Genomic DNA, 20288 nt, shown 5'->3' with positions numbered 1-20288 from the left:
CAATGTAACAGCAATATTTAGACTTAGGGATGCCACCTGTTAGATAAAATACGAAACGGTTCCGTATTTCACTGTAAGAATAAACGTTTTGTTTTCGAAATGATAGTTTCCGGATTCGACCATATTAATGACCAAAGGCTTGCATTTCTGTGTGTTATTATGTTATAATTAAGTCTATGATTTGATATTTGATAGAGCAGTCTGACTGAGCGATGGTAGGCAGCAGGCTCGTAAGCATTCATTCAAACAGTACTTTCGTGCGTTTGCCAGCAGCTCTTCGCAATTCTTCAAGCATTGCGCTGTTTATGACTTCAAGCCTATCAACTCCCGAGATTAGGCTGGTGTAACCGATGTGAAATGGCTAGCTAGTTAGCAGGGTTTCAAACGTCACTTGCTCTGAGACTTGGAGTGGTTGTTCCCCTTGCTCTGCATGGGTAACGCTGCTTCGAAGGTGGCTGTTGTCGATGTGTTCCTGGTTCGAGCGAGGAGAGGGACGGAAGCTATACTGTTACACTGGCAATATTAAAGTGCCTATAAGAACATCCAATAGTCAAAGGTATATGAAATACAAATCGTATAGAGAGAAATAGTCCTATAATTCCTATAATAACTATAACCTAAAACTTCTTACCTGGGAATATTGAAGACTTATGTTAAAAGGAACCACCAGCTTTCATATGTTCTCATGTTCCGAGCAAGGAAGTTAAACGTTAGCTTTTTTACATGGCACATATTGCACTTTTACATTCTTCGCCAACACTTTGTTTTTGCATTATTTAAACCAAATTGAACATGTTTCATTATTTATTTGAGGCTAAATTGATATTATTTATGTATTATATGAATTTAAAATAAGTGTTCATTCAGTATTGTTGTAATTGTCATTATTACAAATAAATAAACAATTAAAATAAAAAAAATTGGCCGATTAATCGGTATAGGCTTTTTTTGGTTCTCCAATAACCGGTATTGGTGTTGAAAAATCATAGTCGGTTGACCTCTAGTGTGGATCAGAAAACCAGTCAATATCTGGTTATGGGTATATGCATAATTTGCATATACCCACATTTTCAGCTTCCAGGAAGTGTTTACAGATCCTTGAGACATGGCGCCATCTATCATCATGCTGAAACATGAGGTGATTGAAGCAGATGAATGGTACAACAATGGGCCTCAGGATCTCGTTACAGTATCTCTGTGCATTCAAATTGCCATCGATAAAATGTAATTGTGTTAGTTGTCTGTACCTTATGACTACCCATACCATTACCCCAACATGAGGCACTCACATCAGCAAGCCGCTCGCCCAGACAACGCCATACATGTGGTCTGTGGTTGCGAGGCCAGTTGGATGTACTGCCAAATTCTCTAAATGATGTTGGAGGTCGCTTATGGTAGAGTAATGAACATTCAATTATCTGGCATCAGCTCTGGTGGAAATCCTGCTGTCAGCATGCAAATTGCACGCTCCCTCAAAACTTGAGACATCTGTGGCATTGTGTTGTGTGACAATAATGCACATTTTAGAGTTGCCTGTTATTTGCCCAGCACAAGATGCACCTGTGTAATAATCATGCTATTTAATCAGAATCTTGATATTCCACACCTGTCAAATGGATGGATTATCTTGGCAAAGGAGAAATACTCACTAACAGGGATGAAAACAAATTTGTGCACAAAATTTGACCGAAATAAGCTTGTTGTGTATGTATCTAAAATGTCTAGGATTTTTTAATTCAGCTCATAAAACATGCGACCAACACTTTACATGTTGTGCTTATATTTTTGTTCAGTGTACATTGAGTAGGTCTACTCTACACAGAAATGCTCAATGCACATTCAACACTAAAACAATTAGTAGGCCCATCTCAAGTTCACACTTTAAATTTGAGATACAATTCCCCAAAAGACAAAAGTAACTAACGGGCAATCAGCAGTTGAAACCATAGCAAAGCCCCCGTTTCCGTAAAAAACTGAGGGATGGGGCTGGAGAAATGTAACCACTCAAATTTAAAGACAGCGCCATGGATGAAGGACTGACCATCCATGATATCAAAACTATAGTTTTAACCATGTTTGGAGGCTATAGTGTTTGCTTACAAACATTGGAGAAAAACATGGGTAAAGTTTTGCTTCTGATGGGTTACAACAGTTATACTTAGCTCGAGTCATTTAGAAGTTACATTCTTCAAGAATCAAATGGGTACATATCATTCATGTATAAATGCAAAATGTATACATGCAACAGCAGATTGCCCCTTTAAAAGTACGTTTAAATCCTGTGTGAATAACACCATGTATGTTTGCAAAAAGTGGTTGTTGCTAGTATTCCCAGCCTTATAGCAATCTTACCTGCAACATGGTCACAACATGACAAGGATTCAGTAGGTATATCACTGTCTTTTTGGCGAATTTGAATCCAACCTCAACTCCAAACGTCATACACAAAGCAACCAGCAACAGGTTCTTGCCCAAACTGTCCTCTTTTATGCTTGGACCATATTTCGCTATCTCTTTGAGTTCTTTAGAAATGTTGATTTTCCTCAGTGCGACGACAACTTCCACGATGGAAATCAGAACCATGACAAAACTCTCGCCGATACGTTGTTGGGGTGCAATAAAGGCGGCACATTCTGGGCCCCCGTTGCCTTCAAACTTTGGGTCCACGCCGCCATACAACCAGTCTAAAAGACTGTACATGTTATATCTAGACATATTCCTCTTCTCGTTTTGGAAAAGGTAAGAACAAGACGGAAATAAAAGATAGTACACTGACTTCTTGTCGAAACATGAACTGCAGTATTTCACCCTGGCAGTGATCTCTATAAAGAACGCAGAAATGTACACTACAGCTGCCACCGCCTCCTATTCTTGACAAGTAGACGTAGTACTAGTAGAAATTCAGCTAGCTAGACTGCGTGGACTGTAACTCGGAGTCCGCCAGTGTGAGACCAAATTGCAGTGTGGGAGTAGCTAGTTAACTATAGCTGCTTCTCAATCATATGGAAACCTGGTCATTCATAATGAAGCTATAGTTGTACCCCCGTGTACATACAAGTAACCACGTGATTAGCTACCGACATGTCGACCAAGTCACCTATTTGCAGTGGCATTTTAGACGTTTAGCTATTCATTAGTTGCAAGAAATTAAGTTAACTAGCTGGCAGCAGCATCCAAAGATATGGCTACGAGTAAGATAAATAGTAGCAAATTCAACAGTCCAGTTGTAGTTATTATGTTGCTATATCTCATCAAGAGAGGTCATCGTTGGTCCCCAGTTGCACTATTCAATCCAACCATTTATCACAAGTTAGCAGAATCGCGAAGAGTTAACATCGTTCGATCAAGCACGAGACTGTGAAGGTAGCTTACTAACTGGTTACATTACAACTGATATTCGAGTCCACGTGCGTTGTAACATACGGTTCTTGCTGCCTACAACGGCGTTTTCTTTCAGATATGTTTGTATTAAAGAATATAGCATAGCTTTCTTCACCAAACCAGTTTAGCTCTATCCATCAAGTTCCTTCTAACCCATTTAAAATTTCGTCTCTACACACTAGGAAAATTACTTCCTAGGGGATAGTTGCGTTTAAACCCCGCCTTTTTCAGTTAACCCCTGACTACTAGACCCCCTTTGTATACAGATGTCTATACATTTACAATCTGCTGTATCTGATGTGTAAAAAAAAACAAAACATAACATTCATTAACAATAACAAGTGTTCTATATTTATGGAACAGCTTGCCCTGTCACGTAAGAGCGGTAAACACCATTGAGGTTTTAAAATGTCGTTTGAGATGGAAACCAATCTATTAAGCTGTGCAAATAAAATGTATCATTATTATTTCAGTCAACAATAAGTTACATTTTAATGGACCTGTGCTGAGTGTATCCATAGGGTGTAGCTCTCGCAGTATCGCATTAATATAAGTGCAGGCTCGCCCTCTAGTGGTTTTTCATCACAGCTGAAGAAGTGACCCCAGGAAATTTGATAGTGGTACATATCAGCACATACAGAACAATTAGCCTGATATTTTACTGAATGTATACATGTGAAGCATCCGGTTGGCGTTTCCACTCACTACCAAAATTGTGATGAGAGGAAGCCCAGTGACCGGCAGTGGAGAAGATGGAACGATGTGGATTTTGGCCGACATTCTGCCAATTGTATCACTGATGAAACATTTGATCTCCATCTAATTTTCTGTTTCCAAAACAAGAATCTAAAACAAACAGAGTGGACTGCGTTGTGTAGACGTTACCCTTTGCCAACGTAACATAATAATGTTTTTGGACGAATTGTGCAAGGGCGAATTGAGTTATTGCACACGCGCATTTAACAGAGTAGCGTTCCAAACGGAAATATGCAAATAAAGGCTAGAACGCGCCAATATGATCTCACTAGCTCGTGCTTGGCTCTGCCCGCCTCCTTGCTTGTTCTGCCCGCTATGATTTATTTGCTACCATTGGAAACGACAGACTTCTGGTCTGTTTTTGGGTTAACGTTAGTTATACAAATATTTGACATCAGTCTATGTTACATATTGATCTCGCCAGCTTGTAGTCCTAAAACCCGGAAACGAGGAACCTCTAGTTCGTTCACCCATCCCTATGGGAAAATAATAGGATTTTGGAATAAACTTCGAAAATAAGGTCTGAGGTTAACACAGGTTTAGGAGATCTTATACGTTTTGTTCTATGATACAGCAGCAGTCGGTTAACATGACCTTTATGAATTATGAAGCCTTTATGTGCTTTTTAAAATAAAAGTAATTTAAAAATAATCACCAAAGATATGTTAGCTGATAAAGAGTCTCATTGAATAAAACATACGGTCTCGTATGCCTCTGTTTACGACAGACCTTCCTTTGGGCGTTTATACAAAAACCCTACAAAAACGCCATTAATTTCTTCCATAGGCTTTGTTTGTCCAACGAACCGAGACGGAGTTCGTTCCTACAAAAATATAACGTTACTATTTCTCTCTATACCCCATGTCTGCCCTCCCCACCCATAAGCTATGTGCTTTCCCACCTGCCCGTATAGAGAACCTACAGGAGATGGTTAATTCATACAATTGATTTGTAGGGCTCATGAAGCAATGGCAGTGTATTTTTCTGAGAATAATATACGTTTTTGCACAGAACCTGTATAATATGTGCTGACTGTAACAGTGGAGGCTCCTCAGAGGAGGACCATCCTCCTCAGTGAATTTCATTAAAAAAAAAATGTTAAGACATTAAACAAGTTATCATTTTTAGATATAACTATACTAAATATAACCAAATAATTGACTATTAATAAATAAATAACACCATTTTGCAATGAAGGTCTACAGTAGTCTCAACAGCACTCTGTAGGGCAGCACCACAGTGTAGCCTCTGGGTACATTGACTTCAATACAAAACCTAGGAGGCTCATGGTTCTCATCCCCGTCCATAAACGTACACAGTAATTACGACAAATTTAGGAGGACATCCTCCAACCTATCAGATCTCTTGCAGCATGAATTGACATGTTGTCCACCCAATCAAAAGATCAGAGAATAAATCCAGTACTGAAAGCATAAGCTACAGCTAGCTAGCACTGCAGTACATAACATGTGGTGAGTAGTTACCTCAAAAAGAGAGAAAGACAATAGTCTAACAGTTTTGAACAAATTCATTTCTTCCAAAATTATGGAGAAGTAAGAGCAGTTTCACTTACTTAGCTAGCAAATGCAGCTAGCTAGTTTAGTCGACTCAAACACTGCTCAAACAGGGGGGTGCTACGTTAGCTAGCTGGCTATGACTATCCAAACAACTCTTCCAAGTCAAGGTAAGCTTTTGGTTTTACTAATTTATTGCCACCGTGTAAGTGCTGAACTGCTTACTGACTGTACGCTGTAATGTTACTGCATGATTGTAGCGGGTTTACCAACGCGTTAGTTCTATTAGCTATGTTGACTATGACATTTCTTTAGCTAATATGGTAACAACAGTTTGGCTTGGAACAGCTGATGTGTTGTGCATTGAAGTCCACAAGCGAAGGGAAAAGGTGAGAGGGGGGGAGTGCATAGATGCGAGAAGGAATACAAAGTGGCTGCTATGAAAGTGAACTGTATTTACAGTAATCAGGGATGTATTCATTCTGCCGATTCTGTTGAAAAACTTTTCTTAAACATAAGCAAACGGAACAAAATGGGGATAAACATACCTGAATTTGTCCAATAAAAACTATTGTTTGAAACTGTTGGACTAATGATTACACCCTATATAAGCTAGATGCAGGCAAGAGTGTGCAAGGCGGTATTGGATGTGTCACTGTCTGTTTATGTGTCACTGTCTGTCACCTCAACATTTTCTCTCGACCTGTGTGCACCTACGTTGTAAACTTTCATTCATAGGCTAGGTTGTAGCAACTTCATGATGGGTGTAGGGAAAATTTGAGTATTATGTATGTAGTAGCCTAAACCTATCGCTGTTACATTGAACTGGGTGAATGGAATATGAATGACAGTTATCCAATATGCTGTAATAGAAATAAGGCCATCCCCATTAACAAAAAAAAATTGTCCTGCCTCATCCTAAACGGCACTGACTGCTACTGGACTGTAAATTGCTAGGATTAGAGATTGCAATCAAGACGTAAAGGTAAATGTGCAACTCTTTCTTGACTTAAACTGCCTATGGTTTGGATTTGTTTTGTCTGATCTAATACTGTCTCCATAAACATCAAAGACAATGTACATGCAGACAGAAAAAAGCCCCACCCACCCTCTGGGGGTGGGCGGTAGTGATGAGCAGTTACTTCCTGTACTTTGGGCTTCAAAACACTAAAACGTTTCCCCTCTATGGATGTTGGTGTCAGTATGATTCACCAAAATGTTTATGCAAATAAAAAACTTCTAATGGAGTGCACAGCGAAAATATTGACATTCAGATTTCCTGAAAAGATTATGAGATCACTCCAGCACTAAGAGCTGAACTGCGCCCACACCCACCCCACTCTGTTTTAATAGTTTTTATGTCAACTAATAGGTTTTTTTTATGGAGATAATCCATACTTGGGAATATCAAGTCATATCAAAGGCATAAACGCTGGTAATAAGTTAATGTTAAGATATCCTTTCCATCAATACTGTCTCTACATCAACCATCAGGGTCAGTTCTATGGCTCTCTGGCAAATGTGTTAGGAGCCTGTCATCATGTGGTCATGTTCCTATGTCTATATAAATGACATGGATTCTGCCTGTTCATGCCCTCTGTTCCTGTATGCGGACGATTCTGCCCTCTTGATTTCACATAAGAATAAGGAGACAGTTGAAAAGACCCTAAGCAGCAAACTGACAGTGAGTCAGTGAGTGGTTATCCGACAACAAACTGTCTCTGCATTTAGGCAAGACAGAATGTAACCTGTTTAGTTCCAAACAAAAAGTAAGAAACTTTTCCAACTTCTAGGTCAAGTGTAGTGGTGAACGAAAAATGCTCTGTTACATACTTGGATGTGAACTGGACCAACACGACAGGTGAACTCATGGCTCTGAAGGACATTGGGAAGGTTAACTCCAGGACAAAGTTCCTGGCAAGGGTTGCCAAGTTCCTGGATACAGAGACTATGGAAACATCTGATACAGTGCCACTATGAATATGCTTGTATCTCATGGTTCAGTGGTATAACAAAAAATATGAAGTACAAACTTCAAACGGCACAAAATCAAACTAATGAGAATTATACTCAAGCTCTTCCCTAGGACGCACATTGGTCCTAACCATTTCAGGGAACTAAACTGGCTTCCAGTTGATCTCCGGGTGGTGCAGATCAAACTGTTGGGGGTTTTAAAGTTATACATGACCTTGCCCCCAGTTACCCGACTGGTTATTTTTATTTCATTAGAGACTCATAGCCATCACACCAGAGACAGTGTTGCCAATATCAGACCGCTCTGCTATAGGAGCATGGCTGGAAAAAGCTCTTTCCTTAACACTGGCGTTGTGGAATGCAATGGTGTACCAAACCATATAAAATCCATTCCTATGCTAGAAAGTTTTAAGATAAACCTTAAGAAATGGTTTATGGACAAAATGCTATAAAACTGCACAGGCTTAAAGGAATGTATAATTGTTAATCTATTTTATTCCTTTTACGGTTTCCTCCCTATTGATGAGATGTGTTTGAGATGTACTTGGTTTTCATGTTATAATCTTGTGTATATTTTGTTTTCATTTATTTTCATGAGGACCACAATGGAAATACATTTTAAAACTTTTTTGTGTCATCCTCAATGATTTTAATGGCATTGTACTGTATCCACGTGTGGTTGTTTTGTGTTATAAAATGGTCAAATAAATCACACAAAAAAATGTAATCACAGAACACAACACCTGTAATGTACTTAGTTTCAAGAATAAGTCATAACAAAGTTAATACTTCTCTGAAACTTTGAGAAATAGGTTTTAATGACAATAACCTTTTTTGTTTTGTGATCGTTCTGAAAGTCAAATTTTATTGACATTTTAATATGAAATGAATTCATGAAATAAAGTGGTCCTTTCTTTTTTTCCCTAAGATCTTTTGCAAAGAAATGTGAGGTGACTAGGTGAAAAATCTGTTGATGTGCCCTTGAGCAAGGCATTTAACCCTGTTAAGTCGCTCTGAATAAAAGCGTCTACTACATGACTAAAATGTACATGTCAAAATGTAATAAAGTAATTCACATAGCCTTCATCATATGACCAAATCCTCTTTTCATTTTTAACATGGCTCTGATACCGTAGTTGCAAGAGAGGTCAGAAAACAAAAGGAAAACTTTCGCTAGCATGATCCATTGTCTGTTGTATGCTGTTCATATGGAATAAAAAGACACAAGATCATTTTGAAAAAGCACTAAAATCAGAAGTCATAATACACAATCCGTAGAAGATGTCAAATTAAATACTGTTCTCTTATCTTGACAGAAATATTAATCCTGCTAATGTTTGAAAGAAAATGTTGTTATTATACTATATGCGTAAGAGTGTGTCAACGAGCTGTAAGAATTGGCTGTAGGGACAGTACCTAAAAAGTGACTAATTCATAATTCCCATCCAGGTGCCGGGAGAGACCCAGGGGAAATTTGATTGAATGTGACAGCTGTCCCCTCCTCTGTCACACACACTTTTTAAGGCGACCCAAAGGAACCTGTCCTCCCTGACATCACAAACATAAGGCAACTAAATGTTTGAACTACTCTCTTCTGCAACCAAGGAAGTAACCTTTTTCATCTGATTCTTAGAATTCAGGGTCTAGTGAAGCAGGAAGGATGTGGAGCAATAAGCAGTGCTGCTGAGAGGCACCAAACGAGGGGTTCAGTGGAGACAGGTCCACACAAACCAGCAGGTAGGTCTATGAAAAAAAAAAGTTTAATTTTGAATGTTTTAATGGTGTGAGAATATTCATAATGTGATCCATTGACTTGTGACAAACTTTAGAATGAATTCAAGGCAGAGGTATATATTCAGCTTCTTGTACAGCCCAACAGACTATCACACTTTACAACAAAACCTTGAAAACAAACAATGAGCTATGGCTTATTCTCTTTGGATCTTTTGGTTATGGGTATTGGCCAGGATATTGGTATGGTGCTGGTGGATGAAACCATATGGAGAGTAAGTTTTTGATTCCATATAGTTAGAATGAAATGTAGATTATTTTTTATAAAGGTGAAAAGATAACATTGTGATAACTTACATTCATTATGTCAAATTTGGTCAATATAATGTTTACATTAACCAGCCAATAAACATAAACATCACTCATGAATGCTTATAATGAAGAGGACATTTCCCTCTTCGTCATACAAACACAGAGATATAGACAATTTCACTTTCACACAGTTATAGACACTTTCACTTTTACAGAGTGTTTTTTTTAAAACAGTATGTAAAACACAACATGTGACATGGAGCTTAAAACCAACCCTGCTGAGTTGACTGAGATGCAGTTGTAATAAATAATCTGTTCTAGTGTCTTTATGGGTGTCAAGAAGTGGTTGTTTGAAATCAATAAGGCAAACACTTGCATTTAAATTGGCAGGTCAACATGGGAAATATGTATATTGCTATCTATTTTTATTCAAGGAAATGGTTTGGTTTTCACAGTCCAAACATTGAACATATTTAAAACACATACAAATAAAACAGCAGGCAACAGATATATCAAAATTGCAAAGGATAATATACACAAAAAAGTCGAAATACTTGTTTCCATTGTGGTCATCTTCAAGTACTTGTTTCCATTGTGTTCATCTTCAAGTACTTGTTTCCATTGTGGTCATCTTCAAGTACTTGTTTCCATTGTGGTCATCTTCAAGTACTTGTTTCCATTGTGGTCATCTTCAAGATGGATCTGGTCTCAACATGGGTCACTCACACCAAGATGTCCACTGCTCACCCAGTTCTCAGTGTAAGGTCTGTGTGATCAAAGTAGAGCTACATCTGATTACTGGGTCAGGAATGACGTTATAATCTGCATGTGCCCTAACGGAACACCTCATTGGGTATGTAGACCGTTATACCAACTGTATTCTTGTTTAATAAAATACACATTTGACTAAGTATAGCGTTGGTTCATTATTTATTGGAATATAAAATGTGACTTTTGTTCTACTTAGTCATCATCATGCCATACATGATAATCGAGGATAATATTAATAATAAAAGGTGTCTCGTATAAAAGTGAATAAAGCTGTCTCAATGTAGCCTGTAGCTGTATTTTTTTAGTTGGCTGTTCAGTATTGTACAAGTGGTAGGCCTACACAATGTTTAAATATGTCTAATATAGGGCTCTGGGGGATTTTGGATATAATGAGGATGGTTGGATTTGTCATAAGTGCATCTCAATAATCTATAGAACCCTCCTCTTTTTGTATTTTTGCTCTCATCTGCACTTATTGATTTGACGCCTGAACGCAGTGTTTCCCAAACTCGCAATGGTGTAAATATACGTAGTTTTTTGGAATATCTATACTATCCATATTTTTGACAACTTTTCCTTTACTACATTCCTAAAGAAAATAATGTACTTTTTACTCCATACATTTTCCCTGACACGAAAAAGAACTCGTTACATTTTGAATGCTTAGCAGGACAGGAAAATTGTCAAATTCACGTACTTATCGAGAAAACAACCCCGGTCATCGCTATTGCCTCTGATCTGGCGAACTCACTACACACATGCTTCCTTCCTTTAATGTCTGAGTGTTGGAGTGTGCCCTGGAAATCGACAAATAAATAAAAACAAGAACATTTTGCCGTCTAGTTTGCTTAATATAAGTAATTAGAAACGATTTATACTTTTACTTTTGATACTTAAGTATATTAGGAATTACATTTACTTTTGATACAATGGTATATTTAGAAACAAATACTTTTAGACTGACTCAAGTAATATTTTACTGGGTGACTTTTACTTGGGCCATTTTGTAACGGCAAGGATCGGAGGACCAATGCGCAGCGTGGTAAGTGTCCATAACGTTTATTATAAGATATAAACTGAACACTATGAAACATAAAACAATAAACGTGAACATGAACGAAAACCAGAAACAGTACCGTGTGGCAACAAACACTCACAAACACCCCCCCCCCCCCCCCCCCCCACTCCAGCCGCAAAACCAGAACCTATAGGGGAGGGTCTGGGTGGGCGTCTGTCCTCGGTGGCGGCTCTGGCGCGGGACGTGGTCCCCACTTCACCACAGTTTTTCTCCGCCTCATTGTCCGCCTCTGTGGCCTCTTACAAGCGGCGACCCTCGCCGCCAACCTCGGAATGGGGACCCTAGAAATGGGTCCCGAATGGACAGGAGACTCCGGCAGCTCCGGATTGAAGGGCGATTCTGGCATCGCCTGGCTGACTGACGGCTCTGGCGGCTCCTGGCTGGGACGGCTCTGGCGGCTCCTGGCTGTGACGGCTCTGACAGACGGGAGACTCTGGCGGCTCAGGACAGACGGGAGACTCTGGCGGCTCAGGACAGACGGGAGACTCTGGCGGCTCAGGACAGACGGGAGACTCTGGCGGCGCGGGAGACTCTGGCGGCGCGGGAGACTCTGGCGGCTCAGGACAGACGGGAGACTCTGGCGGCGCTGGAGAGGAGGAAGGCTCTAGCAGCGCTGGACAGGTGGGAACACCTGTAGGCAGAAGAGAGACAGCCTGGTGCGGGGAGTTGCCACCGGAGGGCTGGTGCGTGGAGGTGGCACTGGGTGGACCGGACCGTGCAGACGCACTGGAGCTCTTGAGCACCGAGCCTGCCCAACCTTACCTGGTTGAATGCTCCCCGTAGCCAGGCCAGTGTGGCGAGGTGGAATAGCCCGCACTGGGCTGTGCTGGCGAACCGGGGACACCATGTGTAAGGCTGGTACGCCGGCCCGAGGAGACGCACTGGAGATCAGATGCGTAGAGCCGGCTTCATGGCACCTGGCTCGATGCCCACTCTAGCCCGGCCGATACGAGGAGCTGGAATGTACCGCACCTGGCTATGCACACGCACAGCCCCAGTGCGCTCCACCGCATAACACGGGTGCCTGCCCGGTCCCTCTCTCTCTCCGGTAAGCACGGTCTGATTGAGACACCTGCCTCTGATTGAGAACCATACTAGGCTGAACTCAAAACCCCAACATAGAAAAACACACATAGACTGCCCACCTGACCATGCCACTTTGTTTACATACTCAATCGTACTCGATACCATCTACTGTATCCTGCCTATGCTGCTCTGTACCATCACTCATTCATATATCCTTATGTACATATTCTTTATCCCCTTACACTATGTATAAGACAGTAGTTTTGGAATTGTTAGTTATATTACTTGTTGGTTATTACTGCATGGTCGGAACTAGAAGCACAAGCATTTCGCTACACTCGCATTAACATCTGCTAACCATGTGTATGTGACAAATAACATTTGATTTGATTTGATTTGACCATACTAAATAAAGACAAAACAAAGGAAATAAAGTTCAGAACATGACACATTTTCTATTATCTTGACTTTTACTCAAGTATGACAATTGGGTACCTTTTCCAACAATGCAAATTCAGTTCTCTGGACCCCAAGTGGTGCACGTTTTGGTTTTTGTCCTAACACTACACAGCTGATTCAAAGTATGATTAGTTGATTATTTGAAATCAGCTGTGTAGAGCTGGGCAAAAAACAAAACATGCGCCACTCGAGGACTGAGTTTGTGAAACCCTACCTAAAAGGCACTGTACTTGTCCAGTTATTTCAGATCAGTGCAGATTTGATTTAACCTTTATTTTAGAAGGGAGTCCCATTGAGACCAATGTCTATTTTGCAAGGGAGCCCTGCATGGTGTCTGCCAGGCCAGTGTGATGAAGGGACAGAGAAGAGAAGAGGAATCTACTTTAGATGATTGGATGCAACCTTCTCCTAAACTTAAGCAATGCCCTCTGCTCTTTCTGTCCTTTCTCACCATGCATACATTCAAAATAATGAAAAAAAAGAACGTTTTTAAACATACCTATGAAATAGGCCTATTCAAAATCAAAGAGTAGTTTTCACCTGTCCAGTCCTTTGAATCCATAAACACCACAAGGGTAGTAGGACATAAGAGACACTAGAGATCGAAATTGTACTTTCTAGCTCCCGCCTATCCTTTCTTTGGACTGATGGCTGTATCTCATTATTTCAATACTTTTTTGAAATCTACAACGAGGGTTGGTGACGTCAACCGCCTGAATTCAATGGTGATACTATGCTACAGCCTTATACCATGTATATGCATAGCCATATCGAGACAACTCAGATACAAAGTGTGTTTTCTCTAAGTTGCCGGGGTGTCACGTGTGCTACTTATACACTCGTAACAACCAAATCATTACGAAACTCCTATTCGATCAAATAAACCTCACACAGCAAATAAGCCATTACATTTTTTGTTCACCAAATTCGACACTCATTGACCTCCATACAAAAACTCATCATGCTCCTGACCGCAGTGCAGTTCGGGGCCGGGATCAATGTGGGCGGAGTCAAACGCGTTTAACCCGAACCCTTCCAGTGTCCTTCAAGGTCACCATCAACAAATGCGATTCGTAATCGAACCTAACCTACATGGATAAAAATATAAACCATGGAAATAAGTGAAACTTTCATTATGCATAATGTACTTTGTAATATTAATCTTATACCATTGCAGTCGTAATTTATTATATGACAAATTACCGCTCCGATGTTAGCATAGCGTTCATTAGCACCCATTTGCACGTGAGTTCGCTAATTGCTCACAATGAGGGAATCGTATTTGGACAAATTTGCCTACTTGAGCAGTAAGCCTAGGTTTACATGTGTAGTTAAGTAATCGATTTGATCGTTCATTGTCTTTGTTTCTTCAATGTATGCCTTGTTGTGTTTGGCTGGCTCTAAATGTGTATCGTTGATGCCATTCCCTTACATGCTGACCAAACCGGACACGTCACGTGCCGAGCGTCGCAAAATAAATGTAGAAATCCATGTTATTCAATTATTGCACCCACACTGCTCGCGCGCACCAACTAGCGTCTGCGACACCAAGGGCTAAAATAGAAGTCGTTCTTATTTCTGACGCAGATCGCGCTGCAGGTCCGGCCTCTCCTATCTCCTCATTGGTTTATAGAAGCAGGTACCCACATGCCATCTCCTCATTGGTTATACCCACATGGGTGATTGAAAGACAAACTGTTTTGCCGGTAGTTGTGGTAATACAATGAAAGTTTAGATGCGATCACCATATAAATTAAAAGATGAAAAATTGTGGGGGGGCAAAATACAATTATGCACGATAGCGCACAATGGCGCACGCGCGCAGCCAGTTTGGGTTCCGTGTTAGTTACACAACGAGCCTACACATAGTGTATATACAATAATGAAATCACCTGGTCCCAACATGCATGGCAAGTCAAGAACAGTCATTGTAACTTGTCCACAAGATGCTGGCTATTCAGTATATTATATTAGTCCTATTTTCTGTTATAACATATGTAAAGTTATTATTTATGTGCTTGCAGCATGCAAAGCACACTTGTTATTGCTCATACTTTTTCTTGTTTATTATTCTTGACACTTTTTGGAACCTATTTCCTACAGTTTTTACACTACATCAAATCAAATTTTATTTGTCACATACACATGGTTCGCAGATGTTAATGCGAGTGTAGCGAAATGCTTGTGCTTCTAGTTCCGACAATGCAGTAATAACCAACGAGTAATCTAACCTAACAATTTCACAACAACTACCTTATACACACAAGTGTAAAGGGATGAAGAATATGTACATAAAAATATATGAATGAGTGATGGTACAGAACGGCATAGGCAAGATGCAGTAGATGGTATCGAGTACAGTATATACATATGAGATGAGTAATGTAGGGTATGTAAACATTATATTAAGTAGCATTGTTTAAAGTGGCTAGTGATACATGTATTACATAAAGATGGCAAGATGCAGTAGATGGTATAGAGTACAGTATATACATATGAGATGAGTAATGTAGGGTATGTAAACATTATATTAAGTAGCATTGTTTAAAGTGGCTAGTGATAAAACAAATTATGTCAATTTTCCATTAAAGTGGCTGGAGTTGAGTCAGTATGTTGGCAGCAGCCACTCAATGTTAGTGGTGGCTGTTTAACAGTCTGATGGCCTTGAGATAGAAGCTGTTTTTCAGTCTCTCGGTCGCTGCTTTGATGCACCTGTACTGTCCTCGCCTTCTGGATGATAGCGGGGTGAACAGGCAGTGGCTCGGGTGGTTGTTGTCCTTGATGATCTTTATGGCCTTCCCGTGACATCGGGTGGTGTAGGTGTCCTGGAGTGCAGGTAGTTTGCCCCCGGTGATGCGTTGTGCAGACCTCACTACCCTCTGGAGAGCCTTACAGTTGTGGGCGGAGCAGTTGCCGTACCAGGCGGTGATACTGCCAGACAGGATGCTCTCGATTGTGCATCTATAAAAGTTTGTGAGTGCTTATGGTGACAAGCTGAATTTCTTCAGCCTCCTGAGGTTGAAGAGGCGCTGCTGCGCCTTCTTCACCACGCTGTCTGTGTGGGTGGACCAATTCAGTTTGGCCGTGATGTGTATGCCGAGGAACTTAAAACTTACTACCCTCTCCACTACTGTCCCGTCGATGTGGATAGGGGGGTGCTCCTTCTGCTGTTTCCTGAATGAAGTCCACGATCATCTCCTTTGTTTTGTTGACGTTGAGTGTGAGGTTATTTTCCTGACACCACACTCCGAGGGCCCTCACCTCCTCCCTGTAGGCCGTCTCGTCGTTGTTGGTAATCAAGTCTACCACTGTAGTGTCATCTGAAAACTTGATGATTGAGTTGGAGGCGTGCATGGCCACGCAGTCGAGGGTGAACAGGGAGTACAGGAGAGGGCTCAGAACGCACCCTTGTGGGGACCCAGTGTTGAGGATCAGCGGGGTGGAGATGTTGTTACCTACCCTCACCACCTGGGGACGGCCCGTCAGGAAGTCCAGTACCCAGTTGCACAGTGCGGGGTCGAGACCCAGGGTCTCGAGCTTGATGACAAGCTTGGAGGGCACTATGGTGTTAAATGCCGAGCTGTAGTCGATGAACAACATTCTCACACAGGTATTCCTCTTGTCCAGATAGGTTAGGGCAGTGTGGTTGCGATTGCGTCGTATGTGGACCTATTGGGGCCGTTAGCAAATTGGAGTGTGTCTAGGGTGTCAGGTAGGGTGGAGGTGATATGGTCCTCGACTAGTACTTCATGATGACGGAAGTGAGTGCTACGGGGCGGTAGTCATTTAGCTCAGTTACCTTAGCTTTCTTGGGAACAGAAACAATGGTGTCCCTCTAGAAGCATGTGGGAACAGCAGACTGGGATAAGGATTGATTGAATATGTCCGTAAACACACCAGCCAGCTGGTCTGCGCATGCTCTGAGGACGCGGCTGGGGATGCCGTCTGGGCCTGCAGCCCTGCGAGTGTTAACACGTTTAAATGTTTTACTCATGTAGGCTGCAGTGAAGGAGAGTCCGCAGGTTTTGGTAGCGGGGCCGTGACCAGTGGCACTGTATTGTCTTCAAAGCGAGCAAAGAAGTTGTTTAGTCTGCCTTGGAGCAAGACATCCTGGTCCGCGACGGGGCTGGTTTTCTTTTTGTAATCCGTGATTGACTGTAGACCCTGCCACATACCTCTTGTGTCTGAGCCGTTGAATTGCGACTCTACTTTGTCTCTATACTGACGCTTAGCTTGTTTGATTGCCTTGCGGAGGGAATAGCTACACTGTTTGTATTCGGTCATGTTTCCGGTCACCTTGCAGAGCTGGATGCTGATGTGACATGCTGTGACTTCTTGGGACACACACACACACACATCTTCTACTTCCTGAAATATATTCCTGGGAGGGGGGGGGGGGGGGTTTATTATTTACTATTATCATTATTGTTGTTATCATAACTATCAAACTTAACAATATACTCTTTCTTACGTTACAGTACGCTCTGTACATTGCAATGGAAGCACAGTGTGATTTCATGCGAAAGTATTCAGCCCCCTTGAACTTTGCGACCTTGTGCCACATTTCAGGCTTCAAACATAAAGATATAAAACTGTATTTTTTTGTGAAGAATCAACAACAAGTGGGACACAATCATGAAGTGGAACGACATTTATTGGATATTTCAAACTTTTTTAACAAATCAAAAACTGAAAAATTGGGCGTGCAAAATTATTCAGCCCCTTTACTTTCAGTGCAGCAAACTCTCTCCAGAAGTTCAGTGAGGATCTCTGAATGATCCAATGTAGACCTAAATGACTAATGATGATAAATACAATCCACCTGTGTGTAATCAAGTCTCCGTATAAATGCACCTGCACTGTGATAGTCTCAGAGGTCCGTTAAAAGCGCAGAGAGCATCATGAAGAACAAGGAACACACCAGGCAGGTCCGAGATACTGTTGTGAAGAAGTTTAAAGCCAGATTTGGATACAAAAAGATTTCCCAAGCTTTAAACATCCCAAGGAGCACTGTGCAAGCGATAATATTGAAATGGAAGGAGTATCAGACCACTGCAAATCTACCAAGACCTGGCCGTCCCTCTAAACTTTCAGCTCATACAAGGAGAAGACTGATCAGAGATGCAGCCAAGAGGCCCATGATCACTCTGGATGAACTGCAGAGATCTACAGCTGAGGTGGGAGACTCTGTCCATAGGACAACAATCAGTCGTATATTGCACAAATCTGGCCTTTATGGAAGAGTGGCAAGAAGAAAGCCATTTCTTAAAGATATCCATAAAAAGTGTTGTTTAAAGTTTGCCACAAGCCACCTGGGAGACACACCAAACATGTGGAAGAAGGTGCTCTGGTCAGATGAAACCAAAATTGAACTTTTTGGCAACAATGCAAAACGTTATGTTTGGCGTGAAAGCAACACAGCTCATCACCCTGAACACACCATCCCCACTGTCAAACATGGTGGTGGCAGCATCATGGTTTGGGCCTGCTTTTCTTCAGCAGGGACAGGGAAGATGATTAAAATTGATGGGAAGATGGATGGAGCCAAATACAGGACCATTCTGGAAGAAAACCTGATGGAGTCTGCAAAAGACCTGAGACTGGGACGGAGATTTGTCTTCCAACAAGACAATGATCCAAAACATAAAGCAAAATCTACAATGGAATGGTTCAAAAATAAACATATCCAGGTGTTAGAATGGCCAAGTCAAAGTCCAGACCTGAATCCAATCGAGAATCTGTGGAAAGAACTGAAAACTGCTGTTCACAAATGCTCTCCATCCAACCTCACTGAGCTTGAGCTGTTTTGCAAGGAGGAATGGGAAAAAATGTCAGTCTCTCGATGTGCAAAACTGATAGAGACATACCCCAAGCGACTTACAGCTGTAATCGCAGCAAAAGGTGGCGCTACAAAGTATTAACTTAAGGGGGCTGAATAATTTTGCACGCCCAATTTTTCAGTTTTTGATTTGTTAAAAAAGTTTGAAATATCCAATAAATGTCGTTCCACTTCATGATTGTGTCCCACTTGTTGTTGATTCTTCACAAAAAAATACAGTTTTATATCTTTAGGTTTGAAGCCTGAAATGTGGCAAAAGGTCGCAAAGTTCAAGGGGGCCGAATACTTTCGCAAGGCACTGTATGTATAAATTATGAAATTCTCATCACTAGTGGATATGCTTTTTGGGATCCCCATCCGATTGTGTGATTTTCTTTTTAAAAGGAAAACATGCAGCAAATTAGGCGATGCTGGTGCCTAGTTCTCCTGCAGAACTTTCCCATGCCGTAAGTCTTGGACATTATAAAAACCTTTAATTTGCATTCTTAAAATCGCTTGTTTCACTGTAGCCAGACTAACCTTAATATATTTTCATATTGAAAGTATGTCATTCACTCACTAAGGTCTGAAGAAGAGAGGTAGAAAGATCGAAAGAGGCGGCGAAAACAGCTCTGCAGGATCAGGTACTGTGTAGGCTATTAGCTAAAGTAAGGCGCATTTTTGTACACACATCCCTAGAGGTTCCCTTACATTACTTAATGACAACAATCTGTTTTCTTTCTAGACGATACTGAAAACAAAATGCACGGCGAGCTGTGAACTGGGTATATAGTCTGTGTGTAATGCTGAAGGCTTGATGCATGGAAAGATATAATAGTTGTGATGACTTGTTGAGTAGTTATATATATCACTGAAAACCCCTTTAGTAATAGAGGATTTTGTTTGCCTTTTTCTTCAAGGAAGCAGATGTTCTTCTAAGGGACACCCTAGAGGCAGCAAGGTGGTGTGAACTGCAAACATTTAAAGGCACTGTTTGCCTCCATAGTGTAATTGGGATGGACGGGGAAGACCGCATTACAACCCTTAAAGAACTACGGTTGTACGATGGCCTGGATGAAGAGGAAATTATTCTCCTCAAGGAACCATTCATGTTCCAGTTACAGAGAGATGATGAGATGTTCTATGTGGAGGCAGTTGATGTTCTATGTGGAGGCAGTTGACAACAAGAAAAATATTGTCTTTGCCTCTTTTGAGGAGCAGGAGTGAAGCCATTTTTGAGGAGTTGTCAAACCTTGTTTTTGTCTGCTTTGTTAATTGTGTTTATGTTGTTTAGTAAAGATGACTTAGAAGTCACCCGAGTCTCTGATCTCTTTACTGGAGCTGGTATAACTTAATGTACAAAGCACATTCAGCTTGTCAGTATGTCTATATGGTATAGTCTGTCTCCATTCTCATGAGGAAAGTAAATAACATTATAAATCAGGATAGGTAGTAACTGCACTGATAT

General features: G+C 41.1%; 1 protein-coding gene and 1 long non-coding RNA gene across 5 annotated transcripts in view; one reads left to right on the top strand and one right to left on the bottom strand.

The window, feature by feature from the left end:
* LOC110509944 (transmembrane protein 164) overlaps positions 1 to 3597 on the bottom strand; it is a 43718-nt gene extending 40121 nt beyond the window's left edge. Inside the window, exon 1 of one of the 4 annotated variants that reach the window (XM_036967657.1) lies at positions 2353 to 3597. In XM_036967657.1, coding sequence (XP_036823552.1) covers positions 2353 to 2715 — 363 coding nt within the window. In that variant the 5' untranslated portion in view covers positions 2716 to 3597. The remainder of the gene's footprint in view (positions 1 to 2352) is intronic. The other 3 variants (XM_036967656.1, XM_021591172.2, XM_021591171.2) reach the window with 3 other exon arrangements.
* A 5575-nt stretch (positions 3598 to 9172) lies between these two features.
* Positions 9173 to 19691, top strand: LOC118945312. The gene is made up of 3 exons (XR_005040460.1): positions 9173 to 9362; positions 19226 to 19287; positions 19405 to 19691. It is a non-coding gene; the product is annotated as an uncharacterized LOC118945312 (long non-coding RNA).
* Positions 19692 to 20288: the final 597 nt, after the last annotated feature.

Source organism: Oncorhynchus mykiss, chromosome Y (assembly GCF_013265735.2).
Source record: "Oncorhynchus mykiss isolate Arlee chromosome Y, USDA_OmykA_1.1, whole genome shotgun sequence".
In the NCBI taxonomy this organism is placed as follows: domain Eukaryota; kingdom Metazoa; phylum Chordata; class Actinopteri; order Salmoniformes; family Salmonidae; genus Oncorhynchus; species Oncorhynchus mykiss.
The sequence above is the reverse complement of the archived record's forward strand: the minus strand, read 5'-3'. Positions and strand labels throughout refer to the sequence as shown.